The 27,950-nt window shown below is 44.7% G+C and overlaps 2 protein-coding genes across 2 annotated transcripts in view; both read right to left on the bottom strand.

Annotated features, from left to right (window-relative positions):
- Positions 1-27,950, bottom strand: part of ZNF84 (zinc finger protein 84) — a 270,997-nt gene that overhangs the window by 50,872 nt on the left and 192,175 nt on the right. The gene's annotated exons all lie outside the window — the stretch shown is intronic.
- On the bottom strand, positions 621-26,908 carry ZNF26 (zinc finger protein 26). The gene is made up of 4 exons (XM_050747782.1): positions 26,400-26,908; positions 5,712-5,838; positions 5,343-5,438; positions 621-3,060 (listed from the first exon to the last, which is right to left on the bottom strand). Exons 1-4 carry the CDS (start codon positions 26,430-26,432, stop codon positions 1,715-1,717), a joined length of 1,602 nt encoding a protein of 533 aa, XP_050603739.1. The 5' UTR covers positions 26,433-26,908; the 3' UTR covers positions 621-1,714.

Raw genomic sequence — 27,950 nt, 5'->3', positions numbered from 1 at the left:
CTCATAAATTTAAAATTCTTAAAAGGCTATAGTTCTTCGGTGTTTCCAAAATTTCAGCATCAGGGACTACAACATTCTAGGTGTACAGAAACAATAACACTAGTTCACATGATGGGCTAAAAGTTGCTATCTTCAAATATAAACAAGAATGGGATTTTCTTGTCTCAGGAAAAACAGACAAACCTAAATCATATACCCCACTTTGTCAACTACATGTTACCAAGGCAACAACTTATCAGTTAAAGCCCTTAGGTTACAAGAAATAGAAAGCCGGCCGGGCATGGTGGCTCACACCTGTAATCCCAAGACTTTGGGAGGCTGAAGTGGGCGGATCACCTGAGGTCAGGAGTTCAAGACCAGCCTGGCCAACATGGTGAAACCCCGTCTCTACTAAAAATACAAAAATTAGCCAGGCATGGCGGCAGGCAGCTGTAATTCCAGCTACTCAGGAGGACGAGGCAAGGGAATTGCTTGAACCTGGGAGGCGGAGGTTGCAGTGAGCTGAGATCACGCCATTGCACTCCAGCCTGGGGGACAAGAGCAAAACTTAGTCTCAAAAAAATAAAAAATAAATAGAAAGTCATTCTTCTTAAGAAAAAAAAACAAAAACCCAAACAACAAAAAGTAAAAGACATTTTTATTGAGAAGTGAGGAAACAACAGAAGATCAGAGAAGCAGGTTCTAAAGGGATAGTATCCACAGTTATTCTTGTAATCAATTAGCCAGAATGAATGGATGTTCTCAACAGAATTCTGGGACAAGATTGAATGAGTTCCCACATTTTCTGGTTCACGTGTGAATGAATTACAGACTCAAAATTCTGAAAAAGAGATTACCATTATCCAACAATGGGTAAAATGCTCACCTGTAGCTAGTGGAACGGATACCTGAAAGACACTACCACAGGAAGCACCCCAGAGAGGGGAGGTATTTCTCCAGAGAAAACAAGGGTGCTCATGTCAATCAATGGACAACAGGCACGGAACTGCAAAATATAATAAACGTTCATTACAATGAGTTCTCTTAAGCGGCAGCCCTGTAATAAACACCAGATCTGCTTATGAAAAAGAAAAGACAATTAGCATTTAATATGGAAAATACTGGGGGATATTATTCCACAAACTATCAAATATATATATATATATAGTTAGATAGACAGAACAAGTTACGTTAAAATATAAAATACTAAAAATTTTAGAAATACTTTTCAGTGTTAACTTAGGGAAGTCATATGAAATATCCCTTAACTTTTAAGAATCTGTTCCCTGTTTTTCCTGAACATTATTCATATATTTTTTAAAAAACAACTTTATACTCCACCATGAAAAGTCAACTGTTCATAATGAGATTTTATTTTACAAAAACACAGCTTCAAATCTGGAATGTGACTTTCCATGGAACACACTTTCAACGGGAAAATGCTTCCCTAATTTATTGGACTTATAAGGTGTTCCTCGTGTAAATTCTCTGAATCTTCATGATGATACTACAACATCTGATACACTTATTGCTCCGCATTCCTTCCACTATTTTCATCTACAAAGATTTGCAACTTATTTCTGAAAGCTTTTACACTCATCCCAAATATGATTGGTCTCTCTCCTCTCTGATTTTTGACATGAGTGTAGTTTTAGGGCCTCCTGCTTGTAAATCCTGTCTATATTATCCGAAGTCTCCTGAACATCAGTTTCTCACATTGCATCATTCCGATTTCTCATTTATGAGTCTTGCGATGTATACGAAGCCCTGAATTCCAACAGAAGGATTTCCCACATTCAGGGCACTTCCACGGTTTCTCTCCAGTGTGAACTCTCTGATGCTCACTGAGAGATGACTTCTGAGTGAAGGCTTTTCCACATTCACTGCATTTAAAAGGTTTCTCTCCCGAATGAGTTTTCTGGTGTATTTGAAGTGATGCCTTCCGAGGGTAGGCTTTTTCACATTCATTGCATTCATAGGGTTTCTCCGTTGAATGAGTCCTCTGATGTATAATCAGCTGTGATTTTCCACAAAAAGCTCTCTCACACAAACTACATTCATAGGGTCTCTCTCCGGTGTGTGTTCTCCTATGGATAACAAGGTATGACTTGCTACTGAAAGCCTTCCCACATTCACTGCATCCATAGGGCTTCTCTCCCGCGTGAGCTCTCAGATGTGCAGTGAGCTGTTCCTTCCTACCAAAGGCTTTCCCACATTCACCGCATTGGTAAGGATTATTTCCTGTGTGAACTCCCTGATGTACGATGAGCTGTGTCTTCATATTGAAGGCTTTCCCACAATCGCTGCATTGGTAGGGTTTTTCTCCTGTATGCATTCGGACGTGAACAAGGAGATAGGACTTACTCCTAAAGGCTTTCCCACATTCACTGCATTTATGTGGTTTCACTCCTGTGTGCGTTCTCTGGTGTACAACGAATGGAGACTTCAAACTAAAGGCTTTCCCACATTCACTGCATTCATAGGGTTTCACTCCTGTGTGACTTCTCTGGTGTAAAAGAAGCTGTGATTTCCAACTGTAGGCTTTCCCACATTCACTGCAGCCATAGGGTTTCCCTCCTGTGTGAATTTCCTGATGGACAATGAGCTGTGACCTGAAAGAGAAGACCTTCTCGCACTCACTACATGAGTAGGGTTTTTCTCCTGTATGAACTCTCTGATGAGCATTAAGGTTTGACTTGGCACTGAAGGCTCTTTCACATTTACTGCATTCATAAGGCCGCTCTCCTGTATGAATTCTGAGATGTACAATGAGCTGTGACTTACAACGAAAAGCTTTCCCACATTCACTACACACACAATTTTTTTCTATGCTATGAGTTCTTTGATGCTTAAGAAAATATGGTTCTTCATAACCAGGAAACTTATCAGAATTCCTTCTCAAATAACTTCTGCTTGAAGCTGAGTTTTGTGTCAAACTTTTCCCATGTGTGTTATAGAGTCTCTGTCTTGAAGAATCATGGGTTTTGCTCAGATTAAGTCTTCCCAACACACTACAAGCATAGCTTCTTTCAATACTTTCAAGCTCATCTTGATTGTTCTGGTACCATTCTTCCCACCCATCTACAAAAAACAAACAAAAGATACCTTTTTGAATCATAACATAAACCTGATATGGAATTAAACAGTATTAGGACTGTCATGTAATCAACCTTTCTCTTTTGGTAACAAGTCTACCACATTGGTTCAAAAGAAATACTGACCAAGCATGGGGGCAAGGGAACTGAATCAAAACAGACCAAAATAGGCCCCTCGTGAAAACTGGCAGCAAATTACCAGTAATCAAAAATAGTTTTTAAAATAGAGGTTTAAAACTGGCACTTGGATTAGCCAGGCATGGTGACGGGCACCCGTAATCCCAGCTACTAGGGAGGCTGAGGCAGGAGAATCACTTGAACCCGGGAAGCAGAGGTTGCAGTGAGCCGAGATCGTGCCACAGCACCAAGTACAAAGTTCCTGAGGAGGAAGCCTGACTGACAGAGTTTAAGAAATAGAAAAAGGCCAGGATAGCTAAAACCCACTGAGTGAATGAATGAAAGCAGAACCAAATTATTCAAAACCATGGCAAAAAGTTCTTTACATTTCTAAGATTTTTTTTTTTTTTGAGACAGGGTCTTTGCTCTGTCATCCAGGCTGGAGTGCAGTGGAGCAATCTTGGCTCACTGCAGCCTAGACCTTCTGGGTTCAAGTGATCCTCCATGTCAGATTCCTGAGTAGTTGGGACTATACGCACTCGCCACCACACCCAGTTAATTTTTGTATTTTTAGTAGAGATGGGGTTTCACTTGTTGGCCAGGCTGGTCTCAAACTCCTGAGCTCAAGCGATCCGCCCGCCTTTGCCTCCCACAGTGCTGGGATTACAGGCGTGAGCCACTGTGCCCAGCCTAAAGGTTTTTAATTACAGAAAATCTCAGTCTTCTGCATTTAAAAGATCAGTTTGACTGTTCTGTAAAAAGTAAGAAAAGGGCAGAGAAATACTTTAGACAGTTATTGCAGCAGTCCAGAATGAGATAATTTGAACTACACTTCTTGATATAATTTGGATACCTATTCCCGCCCAAGTCTCAGTTGAATTATAATCTCCCATGCTGGAGGTGGGGCCTGGTGGGAAGTGTTCACATCCGGATCACAGGAGCAGATCCCTCATGGCTTGGTGCAGTCTTCATGACAGTGAGTTCTTGTGAGATCTGGTCATTTGATATTATGTGGCACATTCCCCACCTCTTCTTGCTCCTGCTTTCACCATGTGATGTGCCTGCTCCCGCTTTGACTTCCACTATGACCGGAGCTACCTGAGACCTCCCCAGAAGCAAATGTTGCCATGCTTCCCATACAGCCTGCAGAACTCTGAGCCAATTAAACCTCTTTTCTTATAAATTACCTAGTCTCAGGTGTTTCTTTATAGCAATGAAAGAATGGCCTAACACATGTCTGGAATTGAGGAAATTTGGAACATATGGGAGAGAACTAAGATGATTTGCTGAGGGACTGAATGTGGGAGCATAGAAGGGGAGGAGTCAACAGCTTGAATGGCAAGATGGTACTGCTCCTTAGAGATGGAAACACTAAGAAAGAAACTTGTGGAAGAAAATGAAGGACTCTGGCTATTTCTTTTGAGGAAGAGTGGTAATTTTAGAAGGAAATCCCCATTTCTGAAACTGAGAGTAAAGTCTGGGAAAGCATGGGGTAGCGCTCCTACAGGCAGGTAAAACCCAGGACTCAAGTGCCAAAGAGAAAGACCTCAATTTTGATGTTACAACACTGGGGTGAAAGCTTAAACCTTCAGAATGGAAGAGTCTTTCGACAGTTACAACATAGGAGAGGAGACCCAAACTGGAAAAAATACCCCTCTGGACAACGCAAAAGGGAAGTGGAAGGTGTATAAAATCACTCAAAGATACAGGGGACATCAGGGCTAAGACTGTGAGTCAAGTCTAGGGGATTTAACTGTGAAAGGCAAAGGAGGAAATAAAAGAAAGGGAAATAGAGGGCCACGAGCCACACCAAGTGAGGGGAAAAAGAAATCCCCTAAAGGTCTTGATGCCCAATGAAACCCATGACCATGACCGTGGGGAGGAGGCAAACTTACCCAAAAGCAAGCCTGGAGCAGAGTTCAGGGAAGAGGGGCCTGCCTGCCTCTCAACAGTGAGGGGGAGAAAACCCAAATATATGAAGAGTGACGGAGATTTCCTTATCTGAGGAGCTCCTGGCTTCATCCTGAGTCAGCTCCAGTAGCTCAAGGACTTCCAGAAGAATTTCTGAAGACAACACTGCGAGTGCCCACTCCTCAGGTACTCACCAGCTCACTCCCATGCCTCCCACCTTCCTCATTCTCACTCACCCACCTGGACAGCTCTGCCTGGAAATTTTGGCATTTATTATCCATGGATCTTCTCCTTGTTCCAACTTGAAGATTAAGTCAGGCTTGGTACCATGATACCCTGTTGATGGGAAATCACAAAGGGTGGGGACCAGGCTGTTAGGGACAGGACCGAGGAATCAAGAGCTACAGAGTAAAACTGCTCATCTCACTTGGGGAAAGATTACAATTAGGAAGTGAGGGACAAATAGGGACGAAGGAAATTTGACCCCTAAAGTTCAAGTTCATAATCATTAAGCACTTCAGAGATCCCAGAGTAGGTCAACAACAAAAAAAGGGATGGCAATTTATTACTCACTATCTGAGTGATGTGATGTTGAGACGGAGTACTTACCCACTGATAACAGGTTATGATAGTTTTCCAATATCACATCTCTGTATAGGTACTTCTGTGTAGAATCCAGTAGCTGCCATTCATCCCAGGTGAATTCCATAGATATATCCTTGAACGACAATAATCCCTGAAATAACACACACCCTGTTCAATTGGATGCAATTACATTAGGTGATGTGGAAAAGATGCAGAGGAACTGGGAAGGGAAAAATGTTCCTCTACCGACTATTTCCTGTGTCCGGTTTAGCATTTACTCTGTGAGAGAATTAAAAATCAATCAAGGAGTTCTGGGCATGGTGGCTCACGCCTGTAATCCCAGCACATTCAGAGACCAAGGCAGGAGGATCACGAGGTCAGGAGTTTAAGACCAGCCTGACCAAGATGGTGAAACCCTGTCTCTATTAAAAATACAAAAATTAGCCAGGCGCAGTGGCAGGCTACCTGTAATCCCAGCTACTCAGGTGGCTGAGGCAGGAGAATCACTTGAACCCGGGCGGCAGAGGTTGCAGCGAGCCGACATCGCGCCACTGCACTCCAGCCTGGTCGACAGAGTGAGCTCCATCTCAAAAGAAAAAAAAGAAAAAAAAAATCAATCAAGGAGCTTCTATTTGCCAGTACTCTCTTGGGTCCTGAAGATTTCAGGATGAATAAAATCCAGTTCTGTCTTCAAGAAGCTTTCTATCTTGTAGATAGGAATGAACATTTATACATGCAAACAAAATAAGGTGTTCTGAGTCCTTGGTAAAAACATCCAGGGTACATTTTGCACAGGAATGAAGAGAGCCACTCAAGTAGTCTTAGAAGATTCATGATGTGTTCCTCAAGAAGTTGGGGTGGAAAGGGCAATTCAGGAGGTGTGTGGACGAGGTTCAACTGAGAACAGGGGGATAAACAAGAGAGTTTATCCTTCTACTTGCAGGAGTCTGAAGGCAATTGGTCTGGGGCTTCCATCTCTGCTCCACCTTACACGGCTTCCACTTCCAGGGCAACCCAGTCTAAGATGGCTCTAGTCATCACATCTGCATTCTAAGCAACAGCAAAGAGTGGGGGCTGGGAGGGAACAGCAGGGAAATTCAGAAATGGAGTCTGTTTCTGTATATGCCCAACTGAAAAACTGGCAAATCTATTATGAAAGAAAGAAAAAAAAATAGATTGGAACATAATTTGCAGTCCCTGTACCAGGAGCAAGCATCACACAGAACACACGGTAGAGCCTGGTCAATTCAAGGAACTGCAAATATTTCAGACACAGAAAAGATTGCTGTCTTTGTTTTCTATTTTTATAACAGAATACCAGAAACTGGGTGATTTATAAAGAAAAATGTTCATTTAGCTCAAGGTTCTGGAGGCCGGGAAGCCCACAGGCATGGTGCTGGCATCTGGTGAGGGCCTTCTTGCTGTGTCGTAACTTGGTAGAAGGCATTACATGATGAGAGACAGGGAGCATGCCAGCTCAGGTCTCCCTTCCTATCCTTATAAAGCTACTAATCCCATCATAGGGTCCCTGCCCTGATGACCTTGTCAAATCCTAAATACCTTCTACCTCCAAATATCATCAACGAATAAATTTAGGAATTAAATTTCCAACATATGAAATTTGAAAGATACATTCAAACCATAGCGATGGCTACAATGGGTGAACAGGTAAGAGCTAGACTACAAAATAAACCTGGAGGCCGGGTACAGAGGCTCATGCCTGTAAGCCCAGCACTTTGGGAGGCTGAGGGAAGCAGATCACAAGGTCAGGAGTTCAAGACCAGCCTGATCAACATGGTGAAACCCCATCTCTATTACAATTACAAAAATTAGCCAGCCGTGGTGGCGGGTGCCTGCAAGCCTAGCTACTCAAGAGGCTGAGGCAGGAGAATCGCTTGAACCAGGGAGGCAGAGGTTACAGTGAACCAAGATCATGACACTGCACTCCAGCCTGGGCGACAGAGCGAGACTCTGTCTCAAATAAATAAATAAATAAGTCTGGAATGATTTTCCTAGTTTATAGAAAAATTGCCAATGTAGGTTTATATAAATAAGAGAAATAATAGGGCAATGTTCAAAGAAATACGGCCTGAAAATTCTCCCGGAGTGAAGACAAATACAGCAGTTCACGTGATAAAAAACCTACCAATTGAAATGCAAGATAAGTCAACCAAAAAAAAAAAAAGGTCCAAATTTAAGCAGATGGTAATGAAACGTCTGAAAATAAAGTAAATAGAGAACACCTGATAACCAACTAAAAGGAAAGAACAATGTTTCCTGAAAGTGGGAGAGAAATAAAGTACGGAGAAAAAACAATGCTGATGCTGAAATCTTATACCAGCCAAACTAAAAGGCAAGAATAAGGGAAAATAAAAGACATTTTCAAATATACAAGCACCTGGAAAATTTATATCCATCAAGTGTGGTAGTCATGCCTATAATCCCAGCATTTGGGAGGCTGAGGCAGGAGGATTACTTGAGGCCAAGAGTTTGAGACTATCCTGGGTCACATAGTTAGACCCCATCTCTACAAGTAACAAAAAATGTGTGGGCATGGTGGTGCACACCTGTAGTCCCAGCTACTCAGGAGGCTGAGGTGGAAGGATGGTTTGAGCACAGCAGTTTGAGGCGATAGTTGGCCATGACTGTGCCACTGCACTTTACACTGGGCAACAGAACCAGACTCTGTCTCTAAAAAAAAATTTAACAACTTTTTTAAATTAAAAAAAAATACACCCTATACAGACAACATTAAGACACAGAAAGAATTGGTGGAGCAGCAGAACGTAAATCTAAATATTGATTCAAACACATCTGAACTAAAATTATTATCAGCTATATGACTTAAGCATGTGTGTGATGCAAATAGATGAGAATCATAGAAAATGAAGGTATAAAGAAACATCTTTCACTTGGGAAAAGAGAAAATGCAACTGCATAGACTTTGGTTTAAAGGGAAACGTTCAGTGGGTCTGCGAATGACTTAAGAGACAATCGAGCACTAAAATGTAGGGAGGGAGCACGGAGGAAGTAGAGCTTCCAAAACAGTAGAGAAAAAACCGACTGACAAAGAACACATTCATGTTAGAAGAAACATACTGAAAACATAACTAAGACAGTCTGAAACTCATGAGATACACCAAAGAAAAAAATACAAATTAGACAATAAATGAAAAAAGATATCAGGTAAATGCTAAATCAATGAAAGCTGATACTCACAGAATTAGCACAAAATAATTGCATTTTTACATCAGTTTAACTCAAGGGGCTTAAACTAAAGGCATTTCTTTTTTTTTTTTTTTTTTTGAGACGGAGTCTCGCTCTGTCACCCAGGCTGGAGTGCAGTGGCCAGATCTCAGCAAGCTCCGCCTCCCGGGTTCACGCCATTCTCCTGCCTCAGCCTCCCGAGTAGCTGGGACTACAGGCGCCCAACTACCTCGCCCGGCTAGTTTTTTTTTTTTTTGTATTTTTTAGAGACAGGGTTTCACCGTGTTAGCCAGGATGGTCTCGATCTCCTGACCTCGTGATCCGCCCGTCTCGGCCTCCCAAAGTGCTGGGATTACAGGCTTGAGCCACCGCGCCCGGCCGCTAAAGGCATTTCTTATGCATCCCAAGTAGCATGAAGGTCTCACTACAGCCAACAGCTCCTCTTGCTCAGGCACCTCCGCGTGGGTCACCATCCCTACTGGCTCACCAATACTCGGCCATGATTCTTCTATGCTAGATGGCTTTTCTACAATATATAATTTCACAAATCAAAACACCTACAAAGCTGTAAGATTTATTAGGGAGGTTGAGGTGGAGACTAAATGTGATTTGAAAGTAGGAACAGAGAGAATGGAGAGAAGATTTAAACATGACGTCATATCAGTATCCTCCTCTATCTGAGACTCATTTAAATTACATACAGGAATATAGCATGCACAAACACACCTCTAAGAAAAAAGGGAACTACGTAAACAGAAGCCAGTAAGATATTTTGATAAATTTTTAATAAACAGTAAGCCAAAAATCTGGTAACTGACTTCCCTGAGCAGAAGCTCTCCAGAGGTAAGCTGATGCACAGCAAACCATCTCTCCCACAGAAGCCCTAAAAGCTCTGGGAACAGTCATCCTGCATGAGGACAACGAGGTGTGAACTGAAAATAGCTAAAAGCAGTATACGAATTAGGCTCCCAGGTCCCACCCACCTAGGGTCTCCAGGGTGGGTGTTACTCAGCCAACACATGACTACCTAACATGCCAGTGGTGCTAAGTACTCTTAACAAAATCCAGGCTGGGCACCGTGGCTCACGCCTGTAATCCCAGCACTTTGGGAGGCCAAGGCGGGCGGATCACCTGAGCTCAGGAGTTCGAGACCAGCCTGGCCAACATGGTGAAACTCCGTCTCTACTAAAAATACAAAAACTAGCGTGATGTGGTGGTGCACGCCTGCAATCCCAGCTACTCGGGAGGCTGGGACAGGAGAATCGCTTGAACCCATGAGGTGGAGGTTGCAGTTGAGTAGAGATCGCACCACTGCACTCCAGCCTGGGTGACACAGCAAGACTCTGTCTCAAAACAAAAAACAAACAAACGAAAAATCCGAGCAGGTAAGGGACAGGGTCATGAGAGAGAGGGAGGCACGGGTGCTGTTTCAGACAGGGGGATCAGGGCAGCTCTCTGATGAGATGATATCCGGGCAGAAATGCAAGTGCTGTGAGAAGGCAATGAAAGGCTTCTCGCTCTGACTCGTATTTTGAGGAGATCACCCTGACTGCTGTGGAAGACGGAGGGGGTTGTAAGAGGAGATACCGGGGAGACCAGTTAGGAGGCAACTGTGTTAGTCCAATGGAAGAAGGCGGCTTGGGCCAAGGTGACAGCGATGGGGATGATAAGCAGTGGCTGGACTCTGGGCATCCTGTGGGGACAGAGCCAGAACACAACCTCATAGAGACACCGTGGCACGCTTAGAGACAGAAGGGGGGCCAGGAGGACACCAAGCAGCCTGGCCAAGCAAACTACAGAACTTCCCCTTTAAAGAGGTGGAGAAGCCTGGGGATAACAAAGGGAGGAAAGAAGATAGTGAATAACTGGTCCATGAATGACTGAAGATGGGGGAGATCCAACCAGAAAGCAGTCCACAGAAGTGAGTCACTGAAGGAGAAAAGTGACCTTGCTAGGAACACGTGGGAATAAAGGGAAGCCGGTATCCATCCTCTCAAACACGAGGGGCTCCAAGAAAAGGGGACTGTGCAAGCGCCCCACACACAACCTGGACGTCTGCAAGAACTGATCAGGCTACATCTGGGGACTTTTCAGAAGGAACTGACATGTGCTTAAGAATTTAAGTAAACAAGGATCCGATAACTGCTTTCCTGCAAAAAATTCTGAAGGCAGACTGCAGGGGGACTTTTAAAAGGCAGCAGGGGAGTGAGGGCTCAGCAGCTCACCTCAGGAAGGGCACCGTCTCCCTGCAGCTCACCTCAGGCAGGGCACTGTTTCCCTGGGCCCAAAGAACACCCAGAAGATTCCTGAACTTGACACTTGAGCTCATTAGCAGGCCCCTCCTCGGCAGCACTACTTGCAGGAGGGAGACCCCAGGGGAAGAGGCAGTGAGTGGACCTCTGGGTGAGTCTGCAAGCAGTGAGAGAAAGAATCACATACATCACGGAACTGCTGGGTAGAGCCCTGTCAGAGGCTCTAACCAAGCCCCACAAACCCCACAGATGCCCGTCATAACACTGGGTACTGACCACCACACAACACGGGCCTTTGTATCTTCTCCTCTAACCACCGATCTTCCCATCCCAACCCAGAAGGAGCCCCCACCGGAGGGCAACAAGTAAATGGGGTGGGAATACAGACAAGCCTCCTCCATCTCCCCTGTGCAGGCTAGAATGACAGGATGTACAAGAGCTTGGAGTGAGAGTGTGGCCTGAACTTTCCCATACCTGAAAGTAACTGAGAGTTAATAACAAACAAGACTGTGATCAGAGCATCATCAGCTCTCCTCACAACGACCACTAGGGAAGAAAGGGCTGACAGAGCAAGCCTGAGACTGTGATGAGAAACATGAAGACACTACTGTGCCCTTATTATGTTCAGGCCACTCGTCAAGCTGGTTACTTTAAATCTGAGGGAGAAGAAACATGAAACACATCACGTCGATGTGACCATATTAGAAGCTGAGGTCTACACCAGAAGAGGAAATGGAGCCCAAAGCAGCTGCTTCTGGGGACACAGGATGGAAGAGGAAAGGTGCAGAGCAAAGAGTGGGTAGACCAGGAGCAGCAAGTAGACCAGGAGGCTTGTTATCTATTTTATTTAAAGCCTTTTACTATTTCTTTAAGCTTGATATGAATAAAAATAGGCTGAGCATGGTGGTTCCTGCCTGTAATCCCAGCACTCTGGGAGGCAGAGGTGGGTAGATCACCTATGGTCAGGAGTTCAAGACCAGCCTGGCCAACATGGCGAAACCCCGTCCTGCTAAAAATACAAAAATTAGCCAGGTATGGCGGCGCACGCCTGTAATCCCTGCTACTCGGGAGGCTGAGGCAGGAGAATCACCCGAACCCAGGAGGTGGCGGCTGCAGTGAGCCGAGATCGCGCCACTGCACTCCAGCCTGGGCGACAGAGCAAGACTCCATCTCAAAATGGATAAATAAATAAGAGAATAAAAATAAAATACAAAATAATGGTAAAAATTTTGAATTGACCTAGCATGATCAAAAGAAAATTTTAAAAGAAAATTTTATGACCAAGAAGCAGTCCACAAACTCTAAGAGACTTAAAATTTCACAAGAGATTATGATAAACAGTTCTACTGTAACGGGATGCACACGCTGCAAAACATCACACCATTCAGTTGCATAAAAAGCCATAGGGCTTATGGGAAAAATGGGGTAAAGGCATAATACCGGTGACACACAAAAAGAGAACCTAGAACGTGATAAAAACAGTAGCAGTTTTATACATGCTAAATGGTTAACAAACATATAAACACTACAATAAATATGACACTTTACCTTGAAAATGACCAGTTATTACATGGTGGTGGAAAGAGGGTTATCTGAAATCAGATGGAAAGCTCACATTGTTCCTTAATATACCAATAGTGTGGAAACAAATTCATGTCGTCAAAGCAAACAAAATAGCAGAACTGACTTTTTATACATTTGTTCCAATAAACTGGAAAACTTAAAGTGGAGATTTTTCTATGAAAATAAAAGTAACCAAAATTACCCCAGCAAGAATTAGGAAAACCAGGCTAGAGCATGGTGGTTCATACCTGTAATCCCAGTACTTTGGGAGGCAGAGATGGGTGGACCACTTGAGTCTAGGAGTTCATTAAGAACAGCCTAGGCAACATGGTGAAACCCCATCTCTACAAAAAAATACAAAAATTAGCTGAGTATGGCACACATCTGTAGTCCCAGCTACTTGAGAGGCTGATGCGGGAGGACTCCTTGAGCCTGGGATGCGGAGGGTGCAGTGAGCAGAGATCGTGACACTGCATTCCAGCCTGGATGACAGAGTGAGACCCCATCTCAAAAAAAAAAAGAAAAGAAAAACAGACTAGTCGATGATCATTTTAAAAAACTGAAGTAGTAGTCAAAGGATCAAAAGTATACTCTTCCCAAAAAGGCAACAGTCCCACACTAACAAAACTTCTAACACCATCCAAAGAACAGAAAATTCCCAGTATATTTCATCTGACATAGAGCTGTGAAATGATGGGACACCTGTATAATGCATCACACAAAGGTGCACAACCCTATAGACAAAACAAGGACAGCACAAACTGTAATCTAACCTCATTTATGATTAACATTGATTAAAATACTTAAAAATATTAGTAAAGTAAATCTAATGCTGTGTGTGTGTGTGTATATATATATACACACATAGCATGTATTTGTACATACGTACATAGCAAACTACACCAAGAGTTTATCCAATGAATTAAAGGATAGTCCACATTTTTAAAAAACAAAAAACAATAAAATAAGTCACATTAGCACATTCATGGAGAACTGTCAATCATCTCAATAGACATAACAAAAGGAACATGATAAAATTCAACGCTTTTGGCCAGGCACGGTGGCTCATGCCTGTAATCCCAGCACTTTGGGAGGCCGAGGCAGGCAGATCATTTGAGGTCAGGAGTTCGAGACCAGCCTGACCAACATGGTGAAACCCTGTCTCTACTAAATACAAAAAAATTAACCAGGTGTGGTGACGGGAAGCTGAGGCAGGAGAATCGCTTAAACTCAGGAAGTGGAGGTTGTAGTGAGCTGAGATCACGCCATTGTACTCCAGCCTGGGCAACAAGGGCGAGACTGACCCTCAAAAAAAAAAAAAAAAAAAATCAACACTTTCAAAACTCAGAATTTAAAGCAAACTAAAAGTAAAAGGAATTTCCTTGACACAATAAAGTGTTTCTTCCCTAAACCTATAGAAAATATCATACTTTGGCTAGGAGCAGTGGCTCACAACTGTAATCCCAGCACTTTGGGAGGCCAAGGCAGGTGGATCATGAGGTCAGGAGATCGAGACCATCCTGGCAAACGCGGTGAAACCCCATCTCTACTAAAAATACAAAAAATTAGCCGGGTGTAGTGGCGGGCGCCTGTAGTCCCAGCTACTCAGGAGGCTGAGGCAGCAGAACGGCGTGAACCTGGGAGGCGGAGCTAGCAGTGAGCCAAGATTGTGCCACCACACTCCAGCCTGGGCGACAGAGCGAGACTCCATCTCAAAAAAAAAAAAAAAAAAAAAAAAAGAAAGGAAAAGAAAATATCATACTTTATATGAACCATTAAAATCATTTCCTTTAAAAACACATGACGGCTGGGGGCAGTGGCTCACGCCTGTAATCCTAGCACTTTGGGAGGCTGCGGCGGGCAAATCACAAGGTCAAGAGATCGAGACAATCCTGACTAACACGGTGAAACTCCATTTCTACTAAAAATACAAAAAAATCAGCCAGGTGTGGTGGTGGCGCCTATAGTCCCAGCTACTCAGGAGGCTGAGGCAGGAGAATCACTTGAACCCGGGAGGCGGAGCTTGCAGTGAGCCGAGATCACGTCACTGCACTCCAGCCTGGGCAACAAAGAGCAAAACTCCATCTCAAACAAACAAACAAAAAACTAAGAGAATCAGCTGAGATAAAATGAGAACTGGTGGAGATCCACCATCTTGTTTTGCAGCTGCCTGAGACACAGATATGGCTTCTGTTCCACTGACTCTGGAACTATGTAAACAGCTGTTGGATTCTACAGTCCCTGATAAACAGCTCTCACCCGACTGGCAAAGAGCTGCTTGACTTGTGGATGGCAGTTCCAAGGTGAACACATGACATCCTGTTTGGAAGGCTGCTGCTCTGATTAAAGAAGAGTCAAGAATCTTTCTGAGTTATTTACAGCTTAGAGCAATTGGGTAAAGTATGTTTTTGTGAGCAAAATTTACCTTTCTCTCTACCTGATTTCTCCAAAATCTGGAAACTATTCATGAGTATTCTGATCTTATGATAATACGGTTATTTATATAAGTTCAGCAAGAATCTGTTTTCTTTTGCAAAAGGACACAATTGGAAAGACTGGTTATTGTATCAAGGCCTCAAATGGAATGGCGTATTTTCAGATATAACCAGGCTGCTTTGAGAAATTTAGGTTGGATTTACAGAGCTGATAAAAAGCCCCTTGGAAAGACTGGCCTGGTACCTTGTCCACCTTAAAGATTCCTGACCTGTGGCAAGTAAAGAATGTCACTTTCTAACAGGCTCAGGAACCTCATGGTATTTTGGGATCTCGAGAAGACAGGAATTCATACAGGTGTTACAAGCACAGTCGAGCGGCAAATCCTTAGGTTGGCTTCTGGCCTTCTAAGCTTTTAAAAAGCCGAATCAAAAATTCCTTATAAAAGTTCCAGCAAGGCCGGGAGAGGTGGCTCACGCTTGTAATCCCAGTACTTTGGGAGACCAAGGCAGGCAGATCATGAGGTCAGGAGTTCGAGACCAGCCTGACCAACATGGTGAAACCCTCTGTCTACTAAAAATACAAAAATTAGCCGGGCGTGCTGGCAGGCACCTGTAATTCCAGATACTCAGGAGGCTGAGGCAGGAGAACTGCTTGAACCCGGGAGGCGAAGACTGAAGTGAGCCGAGATCACACCACTGCGCTCTAGTCTGGGTGAGAGTACACCCATCTCAAAGCTCCAGTAAAGTCAACTTAAAAGAAGCCTACATGGCTGGTCACTATTCTTGCCATTCTTATGCAAATAACCAGGCCAAGTATGAGACCAAAATTTATTTGCAAATAAATTGGTCCTGCTATGATTTATTCTTGGTAGAAGTAGGAAAACTGGAGACAGAAAATTTTAGATTCTGATTGCTGTTCTGAGTTTTTGTTATTTGCCTATAATTTGGGCTAATTCTGAATTATTTCCTGGCTACAAGAAGTCCCGAAAAAGGAATGAGGTTTTCGTTTTCTTCATGATACTTTTAGTTGGCCCATTAACGGAATAGGTTATTTGCTGCTGTTGTTCCGGCACAATCAAAAGTTCTCTTTCGTTTGTAATCCTTGCGGGCATTATATTTCTACTATTCAAATTATTATGTATCTCTCATTGTTTTACTTCATCTGAGAAAACCAAAGTCATAGTATCCTGAAGACCAGAAATGATTCAACAACCCTGTGAATCTCCTTAATTTGGAATCCTCCTGGGCCTGATGTGTTTTCCACTGCAATGCACTGCTGCTAAAGCTATGCCATATCAAGCACCCTCCCTAAGGTTCAGAGGAGGGTGCCTAAGATAGAAAAGCTGGGTTGGGAGGTGAAGTGTGAAGGCCAAAGCCAGCTTGGAAGCTCATCCACCACGTGGGCTTCTGATGAACTGTTCTGGGAAGGCCTGGAAGATTTCCAGTTCATCTGTTGTTCCTTGTGTCAGAGCAGGTACTTACCATAAATCCTACCCTTAGGTCAAACAACCTTGATGTAACCATACTTCAACTGTCTACACATCCCTTCTGAACCACCCCTCCCTATGGTCTAGATGCCCTGGGTCTGGGGGTGCAGGGATCCACCATCTTGTCTTGCTACCACCTGAGACACAGACATGGCTTCTGTTCGGAAGTCCCTATCAAATGTTTCTTTGTAAGAAACAAACAAACAAAAAAATCATGAGAACCAGTAAGAAAAGTCAACAGGGTAGCACTTTTAAACAAATCAGTAAGGAACAGCTTTTTGGTACATTAGCAGTAACCAACTAGAAAATATAATAAGAAAATGCCTATGTGATCATAACAAATCTAGAAAGTACTTAGAAATAAAAATATTTAAAATGCAGGAAAACCTAACAAAAAATACACATGATAAAATATGTAAGTACAGAAGAGATTGAAGCAATATGCCATGTTTATGATGAGTAGACTTATACGGTAAAGATATTAATTTTGCCGGGCGCAGTGGCTCACCCCTGTAATCCCAGCACTTTGGGAGGCCGAGGCGGGCGAATCACGAGGTCAGGAGATTGAGACCATCCTGGCTAACACAGTGAAACCCCGTCTCTACTAAAAATATAAAAAATTAGCCAGGTGTGATGGCGGGTGCCTGTAGTCCCAGCTACTCAGGAGGCTGAGGCAGGAGAATGGCATGAACCCGGGAGGCAGAGCTGGCAGTGAGCCAAGATCGTGCCACAGCACTCCAGCCTGGGTGATAAAGCAAGTGAGACTCCGTCTCAAATAAATAAATAAATAATTAATTAATTAAAGATATTAATTTTCCACAAATTAATTTGCAAATTTGATAAATTCTCAATGAAAATACCAAGAAAAATTTTCATTGTATTTCATCTAATAATTCTAACTCTCGTTAACGTAAAATAAAATCATATGCTTGGACTACTGCTGCTACAACTAGAAAATTTTAAATACTCTTATTTTTTAAAAAACCAGAGACCTGTGGAAGAAAGGAGGACTAAATAAACTAAAATTACAGAGAGAAAAGAGCTGCTCTTAGGTGAGCTAAAATTGCTGGCTGTTGCCCACCTGGGTCATTTGCTCAGCTTGAGGGCAGTGAAGGAAGGGCTCAGCCCAGACAGAGGACTAGGATAGGGAAAGAGAAACCAGTGAAGGTTTTGATGCGCCCCAGTGGGCAGTGAGCTTTCCCCATGGGACATGTGTTGAGTACTGGTCAGTGCAAGAAGCTGCAGGCTGGGCTGGAATGGCAGACTGAGTCTCCCACAGCCTCAAGGTGCTCCAGAAACAAAGTACCAGTAGAGACGAGCCTGCAATAAATACACCATCCAGAAACCCGAAGCCACAGGTAATAGAGTCCAGCCCCTAAACAGCTCAATTCCTGTTTAAACTGAAGTGATCAGCCATTCCCCTACTGCATGACAGAGAAAAGGGGAAATATCCTCTGATATAAAACAACAGTAAGGTCAGGCGTGGTGGCTCACCCCTGTAATCCCAGCATTTCAGGAGGCCAAGGTGGGTGGATCACCTGAGGTCAGGAGTTTGTCGAGACCAGCCTGACCAACATGGTGAAATCCCATCTCTACTAAATATACAAAACAGCCAGGCATGGTGGTGGGTGCCTGTAATCTCAGCTACTGGGGAGGCTGACGCAGGAGAATTGCTTGAACCCAGGAGGCGGAGGTTGCAATGAGCCGAGATCACGCCATTGCACTCCAGCCTGGGCGACAACGCAAGACTCCATCTCAAAAAAAACCCACAACAGTAAACTTTAGCCTCTGTGGTTATTCCTTTTAAAACAATGTCAGCAAAAAATTAAAAACTTTGAGACATGAGGCAGGAAAATATGACTGACAAAAGGAATAGGCAGATAATTGATCCAGACGCACAGATGATCCAGACGATGTTAGCAGACAAGTAATATTACAAATAACTATCATAATACATAACTATATAAGTATTTAAAATACAGAGAAGTTATATAAAGAGAATAAAAAGAGAATTGGAATTAAAAAAAAAAAAACAAGGAGATATTTAGAAACGAACAACTGATCCCTGAAATGAGCATCAGCGGGACAATGGCCAACACAAGCCTGTTAAGGATGTAGAGCAAACCACCCTTCTCGTGGGGTTGTGCTACTGTCCAGTGAGCACATGGTGACAGCAATACTGCTAACGCCTACGCAACACACCCACATCAACTACAGTGGTGCAATCTTTTGAAAAGTGGAAAACCTCTTTTCCACGAAAATAAAAAAGGATTTAGGGCAAATGCAGCTCTCAATTCCTGGTACTGGGAATGTGAAGTCATTTCGCCACTTTGGAAAACCGAGAGTATGTACTAAATGTAAATGTATGTACGCCGTGACTCAACGGCATCACTCGTAAGTACGCGCCCAGTGGTTCTCAATGGGTAAGAGGGAGGTTTTGTCCCCCAGGGGGCATTTGACACGGTATCACTCGTAAGTACGCGCCCAGTGGTTCTCAATGGGTAAGAGGGAGGTTTTGTCCCCCAGGGGGCATTTGACACGGTATCACTCGTAAGTACGCGCCCAGTGGTTCTCAACGGGTAAGAGGGAGGTTTTGTCCCCCAGGGGGCATTTGACACGGTATCACTCGTAAGTACGTGCCCAGTGGTTCTCCATGGGTAAGAGGGAGGTTTTGTCCCCCAGGGGGCATTTGACACGGTATCACTCGTAAGTACGTGCCCAGTGGTTCTCAATGGGTAAGAGGGAGGTTTTGTCCCCCAGGGGGCATTTGACAATGTCTGGAGCCATTTACGGTTGTCACAGTGGGGCAGTGCTGCTGGCACCTACATGGGTCGGGGCCAGGAATGCTGCTCAACATCCTACAATGCACAGGACGTTCCTCCACAACAAAGAATTATTCAGTCCAAAATGTCAATAGTGCTGAGGCTGAAAAATCCTGGTATGTGCCTAACAGAAATGACAGCTGATGTCTACCAAAAGAAATGTACAAAAATATTCGTAGTAGTGTTATTGAAAATAGCCCGTAACTGAAAACAACCTAAACACTGATGTTGATAATAGATGATTACAAGAGACAAACTATGAAATGTTCATACAACAGAGTATCATACAACTTCACAAAAATAAACCAACACAAACATTTTAAGGATATAAACATCTGCATTAAAAATGTATAGGGAAAGACCTAGAAGAATATCCACCAAACCGATTACCTCCGAGGAGAGAAAGGGGATTGGGATGGGTGGGTGGTTATAAGAGACAATTGTGTTCTAAGAGAACGTAGAAAAATAGCAACTGTATCATCAAAAATTAATAGTTCCAGTTCTGCATGTAAAGAGCCTGGAAGCAGCCACTCTGTCCTAACAACAAGTAAAAAGCTTAACAAACTGAAAAATCAACAACTCTTCTTAGATCTGAAAGAGAAGTGAAAATACAGGGCAAACCACTGTCCCCAAAATTAGAGACAGGCAGAAACACAGTACTTACCAGAGCACAAACCTCTGTGAGAAAGTGTCAGGATAGAAATACCTGAACTGCAACTGACAAATTGCCAGAGGCTAGGTGTGTACGTGTCTGAAGTTAAAACGTCCGAGGGGGCCGGGAGCGGTGGCTCACGTCTGTAATCCCAGCACTTTGGGAGGCCGAGGTGGGTGGATCACGAGGTCAGGAGATCGAAACCATCCTGGCTAACACAGTGAAACCCCGTCTCTACTAAAAGAATACAAAAAAATTATCCAGGCATGGTGGCAGGCGCCTGCAGTCCCAGCTACTCGGGAGACTGAGGCAGGAGAATGGCGTGAACCCGGGAGGTGGAGCTTGCAGTGAGCCGAGATCGTGCCACCGCACTCCAGCCTGGGCGACAGAGCCAGACTCCGTCTCAAAAAAAAAAAAAGTCCAGGGGGACCCACTTATGGTAGGAGTGGAGGGAGACGAGGTCCCAAGCTTTTCTGAGTTTTATTTTCAGGAGCTCAACCAGGTTCCCAGAGCCTAATCTACTAAGGTTTTGTCAGAGCCTAACTAACCTGAGGAAAGAATATACCAAATTCCATCCTGTCCCATCTAAGGGATGGGGTGGGGGTGGCCTGGGAAATACTTGTGAGGTTCGGAGTCCAGGGGAACAGGCTCACAAAGAGACAGACCTAATCAGGGGCCTACAGAATGCTCCCCCTTTCCCGGTATCTCACCACCATATTAGTAAAGTACTATTAAAAGTAAATCTTTTTACTCAGTACATCATGTCCAGCCACGAACAAAAAGGGACAAGGCAATACTAAAAGGCAAATAAACACAGACAGGGTGACCAGGCACAGTGGCTTACGCCTGTAATCCCAGCACTTTTGGAGGCCGAGGTGGGCAGATCACCTGAGGTCAGGAGTTCGAGATCAGCCTGGCCATATGGTGAAACCCCATCTCTACTAAAAATTAAAAAATGGCCGGGTGCGGTGGCTCACGTCTGTAATCCCAACACTTTGGGAGACTGAGGCAGGTGGATCACGAGGTCAGGAGATCGAGACCATCCTGGCTAACACGGTGAAACTCCGTCTCTACTAAAAATACAAAAAGAATTAGCCGGGCATGGTGGCAGGCGCCTGTAGTCCCAGCTACTCGGGAGGCTGAGGCCGGAGAATGGCGTGAACCCGGGAGGTGGAGCTTGCAGTGAGCCAAGAGAGCACTACTGCACTCCAGCCTGGGCAACAGAGCAGACTCCATCTCAAAGAAAAAAATAAATAAATAAAAAATAAAAATAAAAATAAAAAAATTAGCCAGGCGCGGTGGCGTGCACCTGTAGTCCCAGCTACTCAGGAGGCTGAGACAGAAGAATCGCTTGAACCCAGGAGGCGGAGGTTGCAGTGAGCCGAGATCACACCACTGCACTCCAGCCTGAACTCCGTCTCAAAAAAAAAAAAAAAAAAAAAAAGCACACACAGACAGGGGAAGCATCAGAACCAGGCATGATAGGGATGTTGAAGGTATCAGAGAAAACTTAAAACAACTATGATTAGTATGTTATGGGCTCTAGTGAATAAAGTAGGCAGCATGCAAGAATAGATGGGCAGGCCAGGCGCAGTGGCTCATGCCTGTAATCCCAGCACTTTGGGAGGCCGAGGCAGGCAGTCACTTGAGGTCAGGAGTTCAAAACCAGCCTAGCCAACACAGTGACACTCTGTCTCTACTAAAAATACAAAAATTAGCCAGGCACCGTGATGCACACTTGTAGTCCCAGCTACTCAGGAGGCTGAGGCACAAGACTGGCTTGAACCCGGGAGGTGGAGGCTGCAGTGAGCCCAGATCGCACCACTGCACTCCAGACTGGGCAAGAAAGTGAGACTCCATCTCAAAAATAAAAAAAGAGGCCAGGCGCGGTGACTCAAGCCTGTAATCCTAGCACTTTGGGAGGCCGAGACGGGTGGATCATGGGGTCAGGAGATCAAGACCATCCTGGCTAACACGGTGAAACCCCGTCTCTACTAAAAAATACAAAAAAACTAGCCGGGCGAGGTGGCGGGCGCCTGTAGTCCCAGTTACTCGGGAAGCTGAGGCAGGAGAATGGCGTAAACCTGGGAGGCGGAGCTTGCAGTGAGCTGAGATCCGGCCACTGCATTCCAGCCTGGGCCACAGAGCGAGACTCCATCTCAAAAAAAAAAAACCAAACAGAAAAAAAAAAAGAAATACTAGTGATCAAAAACACTGTACAGAAGTGAAGAATGCCTTTGATCGGCTATGTATTATGTAGACAGCATGAGATTGAGCGAAAAAATCAAACCTCCAAGCAAAGAGAACACTGGGGAAAAAAAAAAGAACAGAATATCCAAGAACTGTGGACAGCCATAAAAGGTACAGATATGCACAATGGAAATACCCGAAGGAAAGGAAAAGAACAGAAGAAAGACAGCCGGTGCCTGACGCATGGTGATTTGACTTAGTATTTTTCAATTTTACAACAGCGCAAAAGCAATACACATTCAGTACATTCCCCAACTTACAATGAGGCTCCACCTGGATAAATCTATTATAAGTTGAATATATTATAAGTCAAAAATGCACTTCTGACAAAGAGATTTTCAATTTATGATGAGTTTATCAGGATGTAACCACATCATTAAGTCAAGGAGCATCTATATATGACACAATAATTACTGAAAATTTTGCTGAAGTAATGTCAGACACCAAATCACAGATGGAGGAAAATCTGAGAATACCAAGAAGATAAATGCCAAAAAACCTGCATGTAGGCATACCATTTTTAAAACACAAAAAATCAAAGATAAGCCTGAGGGGGAAAAAAATACCTTACCTACAGAAACCACACAAGCAGGAAAATGGAGTGAACAGTTAAGTTGTTTAGAGAAAAAAAAAAAAATCCATCAAAACAGAATTCTGTACCCTGCAAAATTATCCTTCAAAAGTAAAGAAAGACTTTCTCAAAAACTAAGATAATTTATTGTTGTTACAAGTAAACTTGCCTTAACTGGGCAGAAAAGGAAAATACAGGTCAGAAACAGATACAACTTTTTTTTTTTTTTTTTTTTTTTTTTTGAGACAGGGTCTTACTCTGTTGCCCAGGCTGGAGTGCAGTGGCATGATCTTGGCTCACTACAACCCTCACCTCCTGGGTTCAAGTGATTCTCATACCTCAGCCTCCTGAGTAGCCAGGACTACAAGCACGCACCACTACACCAGGCTAATTTTTATATTTGTAGTAGAGACAGGGTTTCGCCATGTTTGCCAGGCTGGTCTTGAATTCCTGACCTCAAATGACCTGCCCGCCTCGGCCTCCCGAAGTGCTGGGATTACAGAGATGAGGAGCCACCAGGCCCGGACACAGATATACATTTTAAAAATTGAGAACATCAAAGAAAGAATAAGTGAAAGTAAAATTAAAACTTTTTTCTTATCTTTTTTTTGAGACGGTCTCACTCTGTTGCCTAAGCTGGAGTACAGTGGTGCGACAGCCTTGAACTCCTGGGCTCAAGTGATCCTCCCACCTCACCTCCCAAGTAGCTGGGGCTCCAGGTGCACACCAGCACACTTGGTTTTTTGTTGTTGTTGTTGTTTTGTATAGACAAGGTCTCTGCATTGCCCAGGCTGGTCTCAAACTCCTGGCTTCAAGTTGCCTCCTGCCCTCAGCCTCCCAAAGTGCTGGGATTACAGGCGTCAGCCACCATGCCTAGCTATTTTTCTTTTTTTGTTGTTGTTGAGATGAAGTTTCGCTCTGTCACCCAGGCTGGAGTACAGTAGCACGATCTTGGCTCACTGCAACCCTCACCTCCTGGGTTCAAGCGATTCTCATACCTCAGCCTCCTGAGTAGCCAGGACTACAAGCACACACCACTACACCTGGCTAATTTTTATATTTGTAGTAGAGACAGGGTTTCGCCATGTTTGCCAGGCTGGTCTTGAACATCTGATCTCGTGATCCACCTGCCCTGGCCTCTCAAAGTGCTGGGATTACAGGCCTGAGCTACCACGCCTGAGCCACCATACCTGACCATACCTAGCAATTTTTCTTATTCTTAGTTGACCTAGTCTGTTCAAAATAGTAATAGTGGCTGGGCACGGTGGCTCACGCCTGTAATCCCAGTACTCTGGGAGGCCAAGGTGGGCGGATCATGAAGTCAGGAGATCGAGACCATCCTGGCTAACATGGTGAAACTCCATCTCTACTAAAAATACAAAAAAATTAGTTGGGTGTGGTGGCACGAGCCTGTAGTCCCAGCTATTCGGGAGGCTGAGGCAGGAGAATCACTTGAACCTAGGAGGCAGAGGTTGCAGTGAGCCGAGATCGCGCCACTGCACTCCAGCCTGGGCAACAGAGAGAGACTCTATCTCAAAAAAAAAAAATCACCAAAAAACTCCTGGAACTAAGTGATTATACCAAGGTTGCAGCAGGATACAAAGTTAACGTACAAAAGTCAACCCCTTTCTTGTACACAGGTGTAAGCTGAATATGAAATAAAAAACACAATACCATTTACAGTAGCACACACAAAAATGAAATACTTAGGCGTAAGTCTAACAAAATATATAATGATATTATATAAAATCTATATGAGAAAACCTACCAAACACTGCTGAATGAAAACTAAGAACTAGATAGATATAACATGTTCATGGATAGGAAGACTCAATATTCAAGACTTCAGCTCTTCCCAGCCTGATCTACAGATTCAATGCACTGTCAGTTAAAATCCCAGCAAGTTATTTTGCAGATGTTAACGAACTGATTATAAAATTTAGACAGACAAAAGACTTAGATTAGCTAACAGGATCCTGAAGCAGAAGGATAAAGTTGGGAGAATGAACCTGACTTCAAGACTTTTAGGCTGAGCACGGTGGCTCACACCTGTTATCCCACCAATGCTTTGAGAGGCCAAGGAGGAAGAAGTGCTTGAGGCCAAGAGTTGCAGGCCAGCCAGGGTAACACAGTGAGACCCTATCTGTACCAAAAAAAGAAAAAAAAATTAATTAGCCAGATGTGGTGGCACGTGCCTGTAATCCCAGTTACTCAGGAAGCTGAGGCGGGAGGATCCCTTGAGCCCAGGAGTTCGAGGCTGCAATGAGCTGTGACTGTTCCACTGCACTCCAGCCTGGGCGACAGAGCGAGACTCCGTCTCAACAACAACAAAAAACACTTATTTTAAAGCTACAAAAATCAAGACAGTGTGGTAGTGTGGTATTAGTGAAAGAACAAATAGACCAACAGAACTCAATAAAGAGCCCAGAAATAGACCCATATAAATATAGTCAACTGATCTCTGACAAAGGAACAAACTCACAGGGGGGAAATATCCACTCCTAACTTTCTCTCACTTCTTTAGCACCACAGCCTTCCTCACTGTGTCCTTTCCTTTCATTAACTTGAGTCCTCACCTCGGTCCTCTTGAGGGTTCTAGTTGGTCACACTCTGAGCTTCCACGAATACAGTAAGGTGTCTTTAGATATTTCCAGTTTAGACCTCCCATGTGAGTTACAGGCTGAAATATAGGTATTGGATATTCAACACCTGCGAAAGTCTCTCCCAGGGTCCCTCTTCTAACAGCTTTCCTAGTCTCCAGCTGTATAGCTCAGTGGCAGAGCACAACATCCGGCAACGTCGTCGCCACCACTCACCGAGTGCAATGGATTTGGCAATCAAGTCCCTTGTAAAGTCTCCCCTCTGGTTCACTCCGTCAATCATTCATAAAGTCCAGATGATCCCCTGGCCCGCCCCTTACCTCTTGGACTCTCGAGCTCCGCTCCCAGCCTTTTCTCCCTACTCATACACCTGTAATTGTGTCCACAGTTCACTAGACTACCCTCCCCACCAAACCAAAGCTCCTCTAAAATCAGGAACATACATAACTTATCTCTGCATTGCCAGCACCAGCTCTAGAGTTCAGCACACAAAAAGACACTCCATAAACAAGCATTTGGCCAAACGAACGAGGAGGAACTGGTAATTTCTCCAACGAAGTTCCAACGGTCTGCGTAAGACAACTTTCTGTAGAAAACACGAAAAGATGGAGGATCCTCAGATTTCAGGGCCCGCAGCTGGCAATGAAGTGCTGTATAATTGCCCGTCACAGATTACCACGAGGCACGTTTCTGCAGGACCAGAGCTTGGGTGAGCTTTAGAGGAGCTTCGGTTTGGCGGGGAGGGTAGTCTAGTGAACTATGGACACAATTACAGGTGAACGTGAGCTCAGTTCCCGGGAGTAACCCTGCAGAGATCAACGTGGCCACCCTCAGTATCCAGTCGACTTTTAAACACGGAAAGTCTCTACTTACCCAGCACGAAGCTGGCCGGAAACTGGTGGCCATCCCCACGCCCACGTTCGTGCGCTGCCTAGGGGGCAGGACCCGCGGGCTGCGGAGAGACCGCGAGGGATGCGTCCGCACGAAGACAGGTGCGGGTCCTGGGCCCCAGGCACCTGACCGTCCCGGGGCTGAGTCGCTCGCAGGGACGCCGGCTCCTCAGCTCTCGCCCAACGCGGAGCGCGCGTGACTAGACGGCCTCCCGGTCTGGGTACCAGGAGTCGCACCGATGGATTTGTGCCGTTCAGCAGCCCTGACTCGGGAGAGCAGGCGGCTAGCCTGGCTCCGTCCACGCCCCGAACCGACGGAGGTGTTTAGCTGGTCAAGTCCCTGGTCTGCCCCGGATAATCCCAGCCGCTTAGCTCCGCGCCTCCGCGGTCACAGAGGCTAGCCAGGTTCACCCACTGGCCAGATTTCGGTCCACTGAGTCTAACCCGGAAACAGCCCCGCACGCGCGCACCCGACTAAGACAGGGTGTGTGGCGCACGCGGAAGTGCGTCATGCGTCCCTGCGCCAGGACGCGACAGCGCCCGGAAAAACTACATCTCCCACAATCCTCGGCGAAGGCTCCCTAGTTACGGGCCTGACTTCCGGCTGCAGCGTATCTGGAGAGGGGCACAGCCTGACAGGAAAGGAAGGTTGGGAGGGGGCTCCGTCAGCGGCACCTGGTTCACCCTCCCCCGGCTGCGCCAGGTTCAGTACCATCCTCGGAGCCCGGACGCCCAGTTTCCCAGGGCCTGTAGAACTGAGTCAGAGTCTGACCCCAGCAGAGACGCAGGCGTGCTGAGGTCTTGATATCAAACAAGATAGGGTTCAGACCAGAAGGCACAGCAAAAAAGGACGCTTTGTAAAGCTAAAAGCTGCAATTCGTAGGGTTAAATAACAGTTTGGAAATCAGTGCACCAAATAATAGAGTAACCAACTTCATAAAGAAGAAACTATAGTAGATGTTAAAGACAAATAAATAGAACCACACCAATAATGAAACTGCCTTTGCAAAAATTATATCAGTGAGAAAATTATTGCCGTGGGGGAGGTCTAATCTAATCAAACCCGCGACCCCACGCGCCTTTGGCTCTTCTGGGCTTAGGCCAAGCTAACTTTGGAAGACACTTAGGTTATAGTTTAAATGATAACCCTTTTCCAAAACTCAACTGCCTTTGTAAACCTATGAGAGACCACAAAGCTGGGGGGAGGAGAGGAGCCTGAATTCTAACATGTAGATTGGTCACAAGATATGCAGCTTCCCCAATTACTCCCACAGATAATACCACTATTGTAGATTAACCTTTCGAGATTTAAAAATGTGCAAAATGGCCAGGCGATGGCTCACATCTGTAATCCCAGCACTTTGGAGGGCTGAGGTGGGTGGATCGCATGAGCCCAGGAGTTGGAGACTAGCCTGGGCAACATGACGAAACCTCGTCTCTACAAAACATATCAAAAGTCAGCCGGATGCAGTGGCATGCATCTGTAGTCTCAGCTACTTGGGAGGCTAAGGCAGCAGAATTGCTTGAGCCCGTG

The sequence above is a fragment of the Macaca thibetana genome, chromosome 11 (genome assembly GCF_024542745.1).
Source record: "Macaca thibetana thibetana isolate TM-01 chromosome 11, ASM2454274v1, whole genome shotgun sequence".
Taxonomy (NCBI): domain Eukaryota; kingdom Metazoa; phylum Chordata; class Mammalia; order Primates; family Cercopithecidae; genus Macaca; species Macaca thibetana.
The sequence above is the reverse complement of the archived record's forward strand: the minus strand, read 5'-3'. Positions and strand labels throughout refer to the sequence as shown.